This window comes from Carcharodon carcharias, chromosome 7, assembly GCF_017639515.1.
Source record: "Carcharodon carcharias isolate sCarCar2 chromosome 7, sCarCar2.pri, whole genome shotgun sequence".
Taxonomy (NCBI): domain Eukaryota; kingdom Metazoa; phylum Chordata; class Chondrichthyes; order Lamniformes; family Lamnidae; genus Carcharodon; species Carcharodon carcharias.
The window spans coordinates 53,393,887-53,410,434 of record NC_054473.1 but is presented as its reverse complement, the minus strand read 5'-3'; the positions used below and the strand labels follow the sequence as shown (position 1 = coordinate 53,410,434).

Sequence of the window (16,548 nt, the reverse complement as noted above, 5' to 3'; positions counted from 1 at the left end):
AGACATAGCAAGTACCCAATTGTACAATATTTAAAACAATAAAGATAAAAACCATTCACGAGGGATTAAAGTACCCTTATAGGAATATATTTCTTACATTCCTTTATGTGGCTGGTCTCTTATAAAATTGTCTTTCTTAGATCTTCATGACATGGAGTTGGGCAAATTAAGACTCAAAGGGCTGAATTTTCAATTGCTCCACAGAACCTGTACAGTCACAGCATTTCCCATTAAGATGCTGTTACTTTTGCAGGAAGATCTATAACATAATCTTATTTTTCAATGGTGTAACACATCTGCATTGTTCTGTACAAGCATAATACTCCCATATATATTGCACAACCTATTTTGGTATCTATATATGTATAACACTCTTGTGTACATTACAAATAGAAGAATTAGGAAGGAGATAAAAATGCTGGAAACACTCTGCAGGTCATACAGCATCGTTGGAGAGAAACTTTGTTAACATTTCAGGTCATGATAACTCTTTTGTTCTGATGAAGGGTTTATAAATATATCATTAGACCAATGTTGCTAAAGTGATGAAGAAATGAGGCTATTAACGAAGCTGTTGCTAAACTATTGGACTGCTTATCTGACAATTAGTAATGGATATGCAGAAACTTCCTCTAATTAACTCTTGGGAAGACTGAAACCATAATTTTCAGTCCTCGCTCCAAACACTGTTCCCTAGCTACTGACTCCATCCCTCTCCTTGGCAACAGTCTGAGGTTAAGCTAGTCAGTTCACAACCTTGGTGTCATATTTGACCCTGAGATGAACTTCCAACCTTATTTTCACACCATCACTAGGACAGCCTGTAATGTTCAATTGTTCTGTGTTTGTTTATGTGAGTTTGTTTATTATTGGTGCTCACGGTGCTTTATTAGTTAAGCCTGGGTATGACTCAGATAGAAATAAACAAACTGTAGAAAGAGCCGGTAGCAAGAGCTGAAGCATGGAATGGACATTCTAAAGCATTATAAGTAAAACCTATTACACACATAGAAACTGGTGTCATCTCTGCTTAGATCTGAGATGTAAAATATACCCAACTGTCTACTTCCACCTCCGTTACATGGCCCGACTTTACTTGTTCCAGCTCATCTGCTGTTGAGACCCTCATTCATGCCTTTGTTCCTCCTAGACTTGACTATTCCAATGCACTCCTGGCTGGTCTCCCACATTCTACCCTCCATAACCTTGAGGTCATCCAAAGCTTTGCTGCCCATTTCATAACACCCTGAAAGTCCCATTCCCCTGTCATCCCTGTGTTTGCTGACTATATTGGCTCCTGACCAAGCAAAGCATTGATTTTAAAATTCTCATCTTGTTTTCAAATCCTTCCTTGGCCTTGGCCCTCCCGGTCTCTGTCCTATCCTGCAGCTTCACAACCTTCCGAGATATCTGTGTTCCACTAATTCGGGCTCTTGTGCATCCCTAATTTTAATCACTCCACCTTTGGTGGCTGCACTTTCAGCTGCCTAAGCCCTCAGCTCTGAGATTCCCTCCCTACACGTCTCTGCCTCCCTACCTCACTTTCCTCCTTTAAAACACTCCTTAAAACCTACTTCTTTGACCAAGCTTTTGGTCATCAGACCTAATATCTCCTTAGTGACTTGGTGTCATATTTTGTTTTATAATGCTCCTGTGAAGTGCCTTGAAGCATGTTCTTACATTAAAGGTGCTATATAAATGTAAGTTGTTGTAGGAAGCCATATTACAGTGATCTTCATGAATGTATATTACATTGATTCTGCAGTTTATGGGAGAAAATATGATCAAACTCACAAGAGATAATTTTGTATAATTGTTCCCAGATCTATTACACAACCAGTCAATATTGTAATGCCTCCTAATTTTAAAGACCAGGAATCATAACATTGTGTATTGTGTAGAAACCTTCAATGGATCTTCTGGTATCTCCTCTCTTGGTCTACTGACCTCTTCTTTTATTCCTCCAATACTCTATATTGTTGTACCTCTTTTTTGCCTAGTCTCCCCCAGCACTGGTTCATTTTCTTCATGCTTCAGTACCTGACTGATGTGAGTCAAGCTATCCACTTCCTGTCCCATACTGCTGACTGGGTACTCTAAACTTTCAGTAAAATACTCGATGCAGCTCTAAGTGAGTGAAAAATCTATATCCAATCTTTAAATGTTTTTCTGTATTTTCAAAAATGTTGTACTTCTCTCAAATTCTGCATTATTCTGGTTCCCTTATTCTATGAATTTAAATGGTAAAACTTCTTCTTTGAGGTATATCCAGGATATATTGCAAAGTCCTGGATCCAGAGTAAAGATTGGGAGTGACTGTGTGCCAATTAAGAGATAGAAGTCAATAATTTTAAACTTGGCTGAAACTAATTAAATGTTGGTGGAAAAGAAGATCTGATAATTAAACTGACAACCTATGACCAGAGCTACTGTAAAGTATAGTGGATACAGAAGCTAAATCACTTAAACTGAAATGCTTCAGTTGGTCAGAGGTAATTTGTGACATATAATATTGTCACATCCACCCAGTTATACCCATGGATTTATGGAAAATAGACACTTCAATTTTAAAAGCAGAATGGAGAATGGATAATCTGTTTTGAAACAAGATTGAGTTGAGAGTTCAGATGCCCTCCTTTCTTGCCTATCATCTTACATAGAACTGCCAAAGGCTGGAAGGACAGGACATTAAAATGCAAATGACCTCTTGGGACATTCCATTGAGAAGGCATTAAAATACAACAGATATTTTCTGTGGATTTAATAGCTGTTATTGTCTAAATACCCGCAGAAACTAGTGCACAATGGCCCTACAGACTTTTTGGCTGCAGAATGGAACTTCACAGGTGATGATGAAGACAAGCCCATTCATTCACAAGAAGGTGAAAATGGATGAAATTCAAAATCTGTTGTGTGTCAATGCCTAAATCATTAGGGACCATTTGGGTGGACAATGGAAAAACAGAGACTATGGCCACCTGACAGAAACCAGCTTGTGATAAGGAACATTTATTAACACACACTTTGAGGTAAGTCAGTCAATCTGGGAGACAAGGAGACTCAGACGGAAGGGATTCAGCACAGCAAAGGAAGGACCCTGCCTAGAGCCAACTAACAGGCAGGGAAGTGGGGTTAGCTTTTTATCTACTGATTTGAAGAACCAAGCCAGACCTTCACTGTAAGGGCTCGACTGCTCCTCGATTGGAGCAAAGGCAGAAGCCTTCAGGGAGCCACAAAGGAATCATCAAACCTACAATGTTTTGTGCTTCCATCTTGAAAGACTCAAGCATAATAGTGAACTTTTGGACTTTTAAAAAATCCTAAGTGCATGCCAGCAATTTTGTAATTATCTTATTTGTGAGTGTGTGTATATGTCTCTGTGTGTTTGCAAGTGAGTGCTGTTGCGAAAACATTCGGGTGTTGCAATATAAATATTTATTCTTTTTTTAAATTTACGAGAAAACCTGTCTTTTGTCTGTTTTTTTTCAGAATCACTGCAGTCAAGGGGTTAAACGCTCTTTTCCTTTAAAAATACATCTACCTGCAGTCAATTGAGAGGTGGATAAAGGAGGAGCCATCCTACCATCTCTCCCCAGTCCATAACCATATTGAAGGAAATGACTCACCCGTCTATAATCTTGTTCTTTGTTTCTCATTCTCAGCCTGTCTATATGCTTCACTCTGTGATTTTTTTTGTTGCTGTGTGACTCATACTGCTCTGTCTCATTCTCTGTGATTCTTATTTGTGTCTGCCTCATCATATGTTGGATCCACATTGCTCTATATCTGGTTTCTGCCTTCTCTCTGTCACTCTGTCTGACTCCAGCAATCTCGATGCTTTGTGAAGAGGTTAATTGCATCTCTCCATCATTGACCTGCCACATCAGAAATGAACTGTTGATCTGATAGCAAGTCAGTTCACCAGCACAGATGTGTCTACTTAGTTTTGTTCTATTTTATTGGAACTAAAGATCTGTACTGTCAGAGGTACCATCTTTCAGATGAGATATTGAACTGAGACATATAAATGTCTGTCCTCCCAGGTGGACATAAGGGATCCCAAGGCACTATTCAGAAAAGTTCAGCTGGGTTTTCCCTGGTGTCTTGGCCCTCAAAAAATATCTGAAACAGATGATCTGGTCATTTATTTCACTGCTGTTTATGGGAGCTTGCTGTGCTCAAAATAACTGCTACATTCACACATGACTACACTGCAGAAACACTTAAATGGTTGTCAAGCATTCTTAAATCATGAAATGCACCATATAGTTGCAACTCTTTGTTTTTTTCTTAATATGAAAGCATGAGATATACCTTATAGAACGTTGTATCATATCACGTTAAAATCTGCAGATAAGGTGCCTGAGTTGTTGGCGAAATGAGAACCAGGTTAAAACGTATGGACAATATAACAAAGAACAATCAGACAAATGCAGATTTTAGTCCCACGCTGCTGTCATCTTCATTTGCGCATAATGGCTGGAATTTTACTGCTTCGTTGTGGCAGGGCGGGGCCATAAAATGTGGCGAGTCATTCAAAACTCCATCGACTTTGGCAGGACCCCACTGAAAAATCCCGTTGGCATAAAATTCCACCCAATGAGCAAGAAACAGTTGCTTGTTAGTGCAGAACTTGAATATTGTTGAAAAGAAAGACATGTTGCCAAATCTTTTCGTCTTGCACTCTTTGGGACAAACACAAGAATAGCAGATTTCAAACAATCACAACAGGTTATACTACAAGAGAAAGTTGTGCTGATTAATTGTCAAGTTGACTCTGATTGGCTGAGGTGTTACCATGGAGAAAACAACAAGAAGTGCCTACTACACAATTGAGCAACTTTTTGTATGAATTACAGTGCTGGTGTGATGCCAGGTATGTAGGCCATACATCCCAAGGACTGGCTGATAAAATCAAATGGCACATTCCTTCATTTATTCATAATAGGCATGGGCAAATGTATGGACAATGTAACAAAGAACAATCAGAGACTATATTCAACTAGCCTGCACTTGGAAAACCTAAATCAAAATATCTACGGTTAGAAAAAAGCAAAAGTGCTCTGAAGAAGAGTCATATGGACTCGAAACATGAACTGTCTTTTTCTCTCCACAGACGTTAGACCTGCTGAGTTTTCTCAGCATTTTCTGTTTTTGTCTACTGTTAGAAATGATTCTGTGATTGGAGAACACCTGTTGAACAATCCTGAGTGTGCGAATAGCTACACTAACAACCATTTTAAGATAATCAGTCCAACTCACAATTTGACTCATTTACACTGGCTCGAAGGGGTGTATGTTAATACACATGGACCTGTTCTCTGCAAAAAAAAGGAATATGCTCAAGCTTGTGCCTTTTTGAATTACCTGGGAGTTTGGGGAGCCTATAGTTACCCATTATTTTCTCCATCGCAACGCCTCAGTCAGTCAGAGTCAGCTTGCCTACCAATTAGCACTCTTTTCTCCTGTAGTATAAATTGTTATGATCTTCCTAAATTTGGAATTCTTGTAATTGTCCTGATGAGGGCTAGATAAAAAATTTCGGCAACATGTCTCTTTTCAGCAATAATGAGTGAGAAGCATGATGGGGGAAATGGAAATGATCTGCTCTCCCAGCTGCAGGTAGCACACCAAGTGAACAGGGTATAGACAATTAAGAAGCTATAAAGGTGCTGACTTATTTAAATGCTGCCTCCTCCACAAAAAAATCAAGTCAGATTCTGTGAACAAAGGGTGAGGGTATGGTGATTATGGCTATGCCAATGTTTTGTGGTGACATTTTCAGAGGGGAAATCTGATTTGTATTTCTCTAGTCTTGATATACTCACTTTGGAACTATATGACATAATCTTTACCTTCCCACAGTGCCAACTTTTCAAAAGTACTTAATTGGTCGGAAAGTGCTTTGTGATGTCCCAAGGTTGGGAAAGATACTATATAAATGTAAATCTTTCTTTCTTCTTTCTTTCCCACAGTCGTTAACATAAGCATCAATGTTGCTGTCTGGTAGGGGAAGAATGGCTAGGGGAAAAAAGCCACATAATTGAACCAATTATTTAAAGCAAGAAAATCAAAGTATTTATTATATTGAAAAATATTGAATAAAGGAAGCTACATTTTGATATGGTATATTTTCCATCAGAGTGAAGAGGTAAAGACAACCAGTCCTTTCGATATTCTTCTATAAGCTGTGGTGGTGGTAAATATAAATGGACACAGAGAGACAGACACTAAAATAAATTAGCGTTTTTGATAAAATCATAAATCACAACAGCTTCTCTCTCACTATTTTTAACATCATCATAACCCCGCCATTGAATTATTGCCCTGTATCTCTGCCAGATGTTTTATATCCCTTGCAATATATATTCCAGCTAGTCTGTATATAGTTATTGTTGAAGCCTACTTGAGTTTGTTACTGCTGCTTTGTTTTGTTTTTTGATGCTTCTTTCCTTTGATATTAGATTGGTATGAGATTTATTGTGAGAGTAACAGTAAAATGTAATATGCCATGTATATATATATATATATGATCAGCTAAATTCACCTGCACTCCCTGCAGAGTCAGGCTGGAAGGTATCGCAGGTCAGAAATTGGGCTACAGTCTTTTTGTCTTGATTTGAGTGGGGCTTCTGCTTGTGTGTATGGGATTTGTGAAATTACTTTTACGCTGATGCTATGATGTTGCTGAGCTTTGTAAACCAATTTTAAGTATCGACATTTAACTTGCGTCTTCACTCACTTCCATAGAAAAGAGAAGTTCCTAACAGCCTGGGGGTGTTGTCCATTGTATGTTATTGCTGGAATGTGTTGCCTAGGTGGTGCAAAACATTGGTCTAGAAATTGCTTTATGATTTAGGGTGGTGTTATTGGAAATGCACTACCTGCCATATTGGTAAAAGCAGAAAAAAGGGTGTTCAGGGCCTGCCCTTGAAATGTTAGGCCTACTGCACGTGGGCCTTATGTGTGTTTGAGGCCCCATTTGCAATATTAGCCCCGAGCCACCTGCGTTTAGGGCAACATGATCTATGTGTGCCCTAACCAATGGTCCTTGAAGGGATTGCTGGAGGTTGCAACCCAAAAAGCTAAGTTTGTTGAATAATTCTTACCTGAATATTTAGATGGGAGGTGCAAGAGTGCCAAAGACCATTACTGGTTTGGCACTTTTGTGATTGCTTTGCCCTCTCATGAGTGCAACCAACACCCCCCACACTCACGCTCCCTCTCCCAGAACCAACCTGTGGGCCACTTTTAGTGTTATGATAGGCCAAAATCTACTGTCGATGCCACCAAGCTGCCTGAGGATGCCCAGTATGGATCTGCAACTTCCTAGTCTCATTGAAATGGGACACTAAGTCCAATATCGGGTGTGCCTTCTGGCCATTTGTACCCATTTTGTGCAACAATCCTGCAGGAATCATCACTAGGTCATTATGTCAGATCAGCTGCTTTTGTGGAATAGAACATTTGATGAGAGTTTTTATCTATTTGTAAAACATGCAGGTTTGTGTGATACTGTGAGACTTCTTTTATTGAGCACAATGGAGGCGACTATGAGGAAATAGTTGGTGACCTGTGCTGCCCTCATCACTAAGGTATTGAATCTAATAGCTATCAAATCTGTCACTGGACATTTCCTTTTCCCTCTTCACTTCATGTTTAATGAGCGCGAGACAGTTGCTCCCCTTTGACTCAGATGATAAAGTTATTGACCAATTTGGCACTGAACTGCAAAGGTCTCAGACTTACTCCTGATCTATGCTAAGTTACCTGACCTGAAATATGCAGAAACAATGGCTCTACAATTGTCTCAGTAGCTACAAGTGACGAAGGGGAAAGTTAACTGAGATTCCTGTCCCTGATCAGTAAATATGTGTAAATGTGATGTCAGGTGAGGATAAGCCTGGGTTCAGTTGTAATAAACTCTGTGGTCAAACAAGCCACTAATGCTGATGTCTAGTTGTTCACATGAAGAATTGCATATTGGTTAAGATATATAGGGCAACATTTCCATAAACGCAAGTGTCCCTAGGCCCAATGTTGTGAATGGAGCCTGCATGACGCCTGCTTTTTGCTCCCACAAAGGGCCTTTCACATGTTCCAGGTGCAGGCCCCAGAGGCCTTTTTTTTGTCTTTACCAATATGGTGAGCAGCACACTTCCAGCAATGCTGATGTAAAGCAATTTCTAGGCGAATGTTTTGCAGCACAATTTAATCTTGACAACACATTTCAGCAATAGCGTAAAATGGACAACATTCCTGGGCTGTTGGTAGCCCTTTTTTTCTATGGAAGTGAATACATGGAAGTGTACATGTACAAGAATCAGTGTCTTCAGAAGAGGAAGGAAAAAAATATTGGAGGGAAAAAATTGAAAGAAACTGTGAGAAACAAATGCACCTCAATGAATAGTCTCGACTTGCTTCCTGAAGAGATTTGTCGTGTTTCTCATCTGAGGATGCAGATCAGGTCTGTTATAGTGTTGCTTCATGCTTGGGGGGATTGACTTACATAGGACATGAAGTAAAGTCTTCCCTTGGAAGAGGATTACTAATTTCCATTGTCTGTATTCATGGTCCACTGCCTGAACTTACTACATTCTTCAACAAAAAAAAAGGAGGGAGATTCTGTAGTGATCCTCCAAATTAGAATGTGCGCACTAGCCTTGACACTGCATTTAGCTATTAATATTGCTTTACTGTACGTGTCAAAGCAAACTGGAAAAATTAAAGAATGACTGCAGATAAAAGATTTTTCCATCATCAGCTGTCACGCTTGAGGTGCCCACTGAAAGCTTATCTTTTAAAACAAGATTTCTGTTTGAATCAGACTATGATTCAGAGCCAGTCAGCTGTATGAGTTACCTGTTGGATTTGCATACAATTTGTGACTTAAATAATTCAGGGTGCTAAACTGCGATAATGTCACGCTGATTGATGAGAAACGGAGGACATGACAGCTTGCTCAGGAAGCAGCTGAAATAATTTGCAGAAGGCCGGATCTCGTAAGAGCATCTGATAAGAAGGCAGAGAGAAAAAAAATCTTGATCTAATTGACTAGAAGATGAAAGAGGATGGAGACAAATAGGTCTACCCGTGTGAATACACCAGTCTCATATCACAGCACATTATCAAGTTCACAAAATGTTCCTATATTCTGATTGTCCAATTCTGCTCTGAAAGCTTGATGATTTTCATCCCCTGTATGGCTTTTAGGGGAATTTTGAAATTTGCAGGACCTTTAAGTTATCTTGTGGCATCATGTATTATCCTTCATGCAAAGTAGGTTTGAATTCTTCAATTAATGCAGCAACTGGGGAACCAGCTACTAATGTTACCATGGCAGCAGTAGAAGATGAGCTGACACTGTTAAAGATGCCTGTGTGTCAGCCTTTCATCATCTCAATCTGAGTGACATTGGGTTTGGAGGTGGCTAGGTAACAAGTTGTTATGGACAAAGGACAATTGCTCTGCAGACCTTTAGGTTCCAAAGGAGTCGCACAACAAAATAGGTCAGTGCACAAGCTATGTAGATGCTGTAATTATCAATTCAGAAATACACAATAAAAAAAAATGTTCTGCTATACATCAGTTGCTTAAATGGGGTTGCCTGGCAACAGGCAAGGAAGGTCACTGACTTAATAGCTGTAAAATTAGTGTTTCGCTAAGTTTCTATTGAATCCTATAGGATTGGATCAAGTAAGAAACATTTTCGTGTTTTGGGTAAATTTTTTGATCTTAAATGTTGCTATCTTCAATTCAAATAGCCCTATTAGTAACTGTAAACTGGGATTAAAACTGAATACAAACTGATGATCTAAAACCATTTACGTTTATCTGGATTTTTTTTCCCCTAATTTAGATTTTGAGTGGGTTGGTCCTATTGGCTGAATGGCAGCACATACTTCGAGGAACAAAGCTCCTGCTGCCTAGAGGTTCCACTGTTTAGCTTAGCACTTGGTATATTTTCTCTGTTGTCATTAATACTTTCTCAGTCTATGGGGTTGGAGGGAGGAGCCAAAGGTGGCTTGGAGCACCAGTCACTGTGATTAAATGTTGCCTCCTGGTGTACAGGGGTGGGAGAGGAGCAAACCAGTCCTTGCCACCCATGTTTCCTGGCAATCAATTAAAATTTGCCTGTATTGATTTAAGATGGTACCATTATTTCTGCCTTTGGTTTCAAGAATGCAAAAATTTTGGACTCTACCCCCAAAATGGGATTAAAGTCTCACCGCTGGAAGTATGATTTTTAATGTGTAACTTCACTAAGGGTTAAAGAAGTTTTTTACAGCACAATTTAGTTAATTAATTGTTGGATGAGATTTGAAATTATGTGGGATTCAGTGACTATGCGCAGAAGGTCCTGAAGACTTTGTCAAATGTGGTGTCAGGGGAGCTGTGGCCTATTTGTAACAGTAATCTGAAGCACATTTCTGCTAACTTTCTAATTAAAATGTATTAAATAAGCTTTCACTTGTGACTGTAGCTGACAACCTGCAAAGGGAGAATTAGGCTTTAGTGCGATTTAGTGAAGTCAGTGCCCAGGAACGTAGGAACAGGACAAGATCACTCAGCCCCTCAAGCCTAGTCTGCCATTTAATTAGATCATGGCTGATCTGTACCTTAACTTTCTACCTGCTTTGGTTCTATAGCCCTTAACACCTTTGCCTAACAGGGGCCCATTAATTTCAAATTTGAAATTTTTATTTGATTTATCCTCAACAGCTTTTGTACAGATTTCTACAACCTTTTGTGTGAAGAAGTTCTTCATGTCACCTCTGAATGTTCTAGCTCTAATCTTATGCTGTTCTCGACTTCTCACCAGAGATTTCTACCTGCCCCATCGATTCCTTTCATCATCTTAAATACTCCAATCATATGCCCCTTAATCTTGTATACCCAAGGGAATACAAGCCTGTGCAATTTGTCTTCATAATTTAACACATATCTCTCCAACCCTTGGCCAGCAAACTAGGGGCCATGTTTCATTTATTTTCCATTGTGGAGAAAAAAAAACTTTTGGCAGTGGAAAATCATTTGAGCCAAACACAACTTTTGGGTAATTTCTTTCCTGAATTTGCATAATTTGCATGGCGGTTGGGTGGGGGGGTGGTGGGGGGGGGTGGTGGGGGATCGTGTGGGCGTGGGGGTGGGGGGCAGGGAGCACAGGTGAGCAGGTGAGACTGAAGGGGGCTATTGGGACTAGCTTTTGCAGAGAGACGACACTCATGGGCCAAATAGCTTCCTCCTCCGCTGTAACCACTCTACGATTCTATAATTCACAAGATACCAATATGGATCAGCAAGCAAGTAGCTGAAGTATTTACAGATGTGGAAAGACCCTGTTTTGATTCCTCAGTCCGTGCTGAATTAGCTAATCTCAGCTGGGATTGTGATAGGAGAAATTATGCTCGGTGCCCTTGGGTTTGTAGGGGGAGGGGTTGGCGAGGAGTAAGATCAGCAGGTTTCACTCTCCAAGATCATTGCCCAGCAGTCACTCTGGTGATGCACATACATGGTGATTGGCTGAGGACAGCAACAAGGACTCTCCTGTTGATTCGCTATCTGAAGGATAATTGCTGCATTGATGAGATACTGAACAATGGTTCACGCTTGTGCTATCAATCCCCTGGTACCTTTAGGTCAGGACAGCAAGGGAAGGGACAAAAGTGGTACATTTAAAAAAAAATTGTTATCTGTAAAGTTTTTTTTAGAATCATTCCCATGATAATTTGTTCTCTTCTGTTGTGTGAATTTACTTCTGGATTTGTGGATTGTTTTTGCCATCAGCCCTGCTGTGCAACGCAGCGTGACCGGAAGCTTTGAAGTTCTCCAGCTGGTGCAGCTTGGTAGGAATTGGGCCTGTGTTATCAATACAAATGGGTATGCTGATAATCACCTATGCTATGTGACCTCTGCTTTCTGTGCGCAGGATGAGGGAGTTTGCAAAATACATTCATGCGACTTGTCACATAAATACCAACAGCCATCAATAAACCAATTTTTTTTCAGTTAACATCAACCAGTGGCATTTGTATTATGAATGCATGGGGGATGCTGGGTTGATGCTGAAATGAAGCCCCAAAGGAAATTAAAAAGACACTGCATCTCAACAAAGTACAAGGGAAAATATGAGGAGGAGGAGAACTTGCACTGAATACAATGTTAATCTCCTCCTTATGCAAACATATTTGCAAGTATGGGGTTAAGAGGTTTAAATGATAAATTGAGTTCAGTGTTGTTATCCTAGGGGAAGGTTTCACATTTCATTTTAATGTTTTAGGCCAAGCAGATGTCTCATGGTTAATGCACTGGAAGAATATACATAGCAAGTACATTATCACATCACAGGTGCCAACATGGATGGTGCTTGCTCTGAACAGTAAAGACTTTTATTTTTAATCGCTCCAGCATGGCTATATTTCATCTTGATGTACACAGCCTAGTGCTGATGAGGTAATCAAAGTGCTGCCAGAGAAGGTTAAAATGCCTGTCCTTAACTATTTATTCTTGTGTTCTTCCGAGGTACTTGCTCACATCTGAACAGCGAATGGAAGGGAAGGGAAATCTTGACACTTAAAGAATTTATGTAGCTTCCCTATTAGTGAAATCTGAAAAGACAGGCAAAAAAAATGATTTGTTGCAAATTCATGTCATGCTCAGTGTGCTCAGTGCCTTTGCCTTGACTGTAGCTGCTGCCTACAACATTTCAAAGGTTTGTGCCCCTAGTGACCTAATTATGACACGGGCAAAGCTGTTAAGTTTCTTTTGGATTTCAGCTTTGCCACCAGGCATATGACATTGCGGTGAATTTTATCTCAACTGGGAACCATTCTATAACCAAGTCATGAGCTGCTGACCCGAACAATTCACCTGGATTTGTTCATAGACTAATGACTTGCCTACTTAAGGTTTGAAGCTCACATCAGACGTTCTGTTTCCCATTAACCCTTAGGGAGCTGACATGCCTTTTGTGCTTCTCTGTTGCATCCATGCACTGTTTATTTTGTGCAATCTCAGCAATGATGATTTTCTCTAGGTTTCTGCTGGGATGGGTGTATAGCTGGTCCAGCAAGCAGTACTAAGCTGTAAGCTTATTACATTTTTGAGTTTGTTTTAAAAATAGTGAAGAAGAAAATGATCCTAGTGGCCGATTTGCACACTCCCATGCTGGATGGGAGCAGGTCATATAGAGGATTTAAATAGTGGTAGTGCCATATGAGAGTTGAGAAGATAACATTTTTTATCTTTGTAGGAAGGAGTGGTCATCCAAACCTGACAAAGAAAGATTTAACCTCTCTTAACCTGGGCTTCCCCCTCCTTTGACAGTAATTGCTTCCAGACCCCTCCCCTGCCACAATGCACTTAACTACTCCACTAACACACAGCCTATTGCCTCCTGAAATCTTCCTCCCACCCAGTGGCCAGGTATCAATTCCTGCAGGGTTTGGATGGGACACTCAGCTTGCAGATGAAAATGAGACATGGGGCATAATTTTACCCTCTTTGGGTGTGTCTTGGCAGGCAGCTGGTGTAAAGGGTTAACATCAGAAGCATACATGATGCCGATGTAATAATGACGTCCGATCACATGACTGAGAAGTAAGGTTTTGAAGGAAGAGAATCTCCAGCCTCATGTAGAGATCCAAATGTGTAAATTCTTGCTGTAAATAAAGAGTAATGATTTTGAGAAATTACAAATGTGAGCAGCATACTTTGGGAGAATAGAAAATTCTCAAAACCCCAGGCTAGACCACAACCACACAACAAAACATGGTGACAGTGAGTAAAAGACCCAGTAGACCTTAAAAAGAAGACACCAGTCTGGCAAGAAGAGAGATCCTCGAAGGAAGGACAAATAAAATTCAAGACTCTCTCAAGACGTTGGATCATTGTGGGAGCAGCGATCCAAGCTGAGACACAGACCTGGAAAATGGACAGCAGTGAGCACAGGCCCAAAGCAGCAAGCAGCAGCACAGAAGCAGGAACAATTCCAGGGCTCAGCAGAAGCATGGAATCCACACTATTACTCCCAGAACCATTTCAGAATGTAGAAGGCTCGCAACAGGCCCAGAACTGGGACAACTGTAGAAAAAGGTTCACAAGGGGCAGAACTGCTTCAGGATTACCCAAAAAGGATTGAGAAGACCAAGTCAGTACACTATTTTATGCATTAGGATCTATTGCTGACGACATGATAGCGAGACAGGGGATTGGTGAGACTTCAAATTCTTATGAAGAAGTCCTGCAAGCTTTTGACTCTTATTTCAGAGACTGTTGGAATTTAATGATAGATGGCTAAATTTCATAAAAGAAAGGAAAGCCCAGGCGAAAGAATGGATTTGTGCATCAACGATCTCTATAGGCTGACAGGCAACTGCGATTATAGAATTTTAAGCAATGAGCCGGCTTGCTACAGAATTGTAGGTGTGGTCCTAGACAAAACCTTGTTAAATATCTTACAGACAAGAGAGGATTTAACCTTAGTAAAAGCAGTGCAGATTGCAAGGCAAACGGATCTTGGGATACAGAATCAGGCATTTATTCATGGTGAAGGAGAGGTCCCATGGAGAAGATCAAGTGAGACCATTCAATTCACAAGTCATAAAAGCCTGTTAAAATGGGGAAAAGTGTGCCAACTTCCAGTTTGAAATGCCTTTGGTGTGGCAACAACAAACTGCACAACTGAGAAGAATGTCCAGCATAGGGGGCAGTGTGCCACAACTGTGGAAAAATAGGCCACGTCAACTGTTTGTCATTCGAAAATGTTGACAACCTGTGAAAAAAAAATTGAGAAATTTTTAAAGGAGAGCTACATGCAAGAAGTGAAAAAACTGCAAGCAAAGGAACCAACCTTCCTGGGGGGAGGTAAATGATACAGAAAACAAGTATTGGAGAATTAAATTTGAAGTGGATGAACACCCCACAGAATTTAAAAACTAGATGCAGGAGCAGGAGTTTCTGTTTTATCAGATGAACTCAAACGGCTCAAACAAATTACTTTGCAATCCTTATCTTTTAAAATACAAGGTCCTGGCGGGGCAACTTTAAAAGTGAAAGGCCAACTCATGGCAAAGCTGAAATATAAATACCAAGAAATCCTTGAACCTCTGTATGTCATTCAAAATCAAAATTGCTGTTAAGCAGAAAGGCATGCCTAAAACTGAAATTAACCCATAAAGTGGATGAAGTTGCTGATGAAAAGTACAGCAATATTTTGAAATGAATTCTCAAAATTGTTTACAGGGGCTAAGAAAGCAGAAATAATTGAGGTTATAGCACAGCATCTGGGATTGGAAGAAGGAAAAGTTAATTCAGATAGCAATTCAGTTGAATTGGCTAGAATTCAGTTGTAGATGAAGCAGCTTGAGATGGAAAAGAAATGAAGATACCTGAGCTTGAAAATAAATGAAAAATAAAAACTTGAATTTGAAAAAGAAAAAGAAAGAGAAATACGAAAGCTTGAACTTTAATTTCAGAGACAGAAGTTAGCAAGGGAAAAAAAGGGAAAAGAAAAGAGTCAGAAAGTTTCAGAGAGAAAGAAATCAGACAGTATGAACTGGCTAAAGAAAGGCTTAGGTGACATGGTTTTAGAGAAGCTGTTCCAGCCAATAAAAATGATAATGTAGAGAACCAACTTCCATGCACGAAAGATGAGATTGTTAATGAAAAATGAGAACTGGTGAGAATACTGGAGTGTCAGTCACAGGAAGTAGAGCGTTTGCATGAGGGCTTGAAATATTTAAATGATAAACTTGTTGAGCAAATTCAACAAAAGTAGATCTTCAATTAAAACTTGATGAACTTCAAGTATCAGGAGTTTCTAATAAATATCGCGAAAAATGCATTGAAGGGGAAAAAGAATTGCTGATGAATCAGAACAGTTGGTTGAATGTGGAATTAAAAACCAAGACTGACAAACTACTGTAACTTCATTATGAGAAAAGCAATACAATTCTTGAACTTCTGGTATACTGGTACTGGTATAATAATGATGCCAGATCACATCACTGAGAAGTAAGAGACATCTGGAAAGAGGAGAAGCTCCAACCTTCTGTAGAGATCCAAATAAATGCTTGCTGTCAATAAAGAGTAATGGTTTTCAGAAACTACAGACTCCAACAGCATACTTTGGGAGAATAGACAATACCAAACCACCACCCCCCCCGCCGTCTAGAGCTTAATCACACAATGAAACAAATGGGGGTGGGGAGTGTAAAATTGGGTGTAATGCCATCGGTGCTGATACTAGCGCCAACCTGCCTGTTTGTGCTGCTGCTTCAATTTTCCTGTGTTGGGTCGAGGCTGGTGCCAAGTGTGAAGTCTGGCAGGTTTGACTGCTCAGGCTGGTGGCGGGAAAGTGGTGGTGGTAGTGGGGGGGCTGGATCCACTGGAGGACCCCCCTTAAAATCTTCTCCCTCCCACCCCAGATTTCCCTTGCCCCACTGGCCTGTTCACTCTGGCCTCACACCCTCCACCTCCTTGCCAGCCAGCTTTCAGAGACAGGACTTCCTTTCCATGTGAGGGCGGATTAAGCCGATTAATGCCCCA

The 16,548-nt window shown here is 40.2% G+C and overlaps 1 protein-coding gene across 1 annotated transcript in view; it reads left to right on the top strand.

Moving 5' to 3' along the window:
- Window positions 1-16,548, top strand: part of tafa4b (TAFA chemokine like family member 4b) — a 195,901-nt gene that overhangs the window by 31,809 nt on the left and 147,544 nt on the right. The window contains exon 3 of the mRNA XM_041191618.1: window positions 11,357-11,359. Coding sequence (XP_041047552.1) covers window positions 11,357-11,359 — 3 coding nt within the window. The remainder of the gene's footprint in view (window positions 1-11,356; window positions 11,360-16,548) is intronic.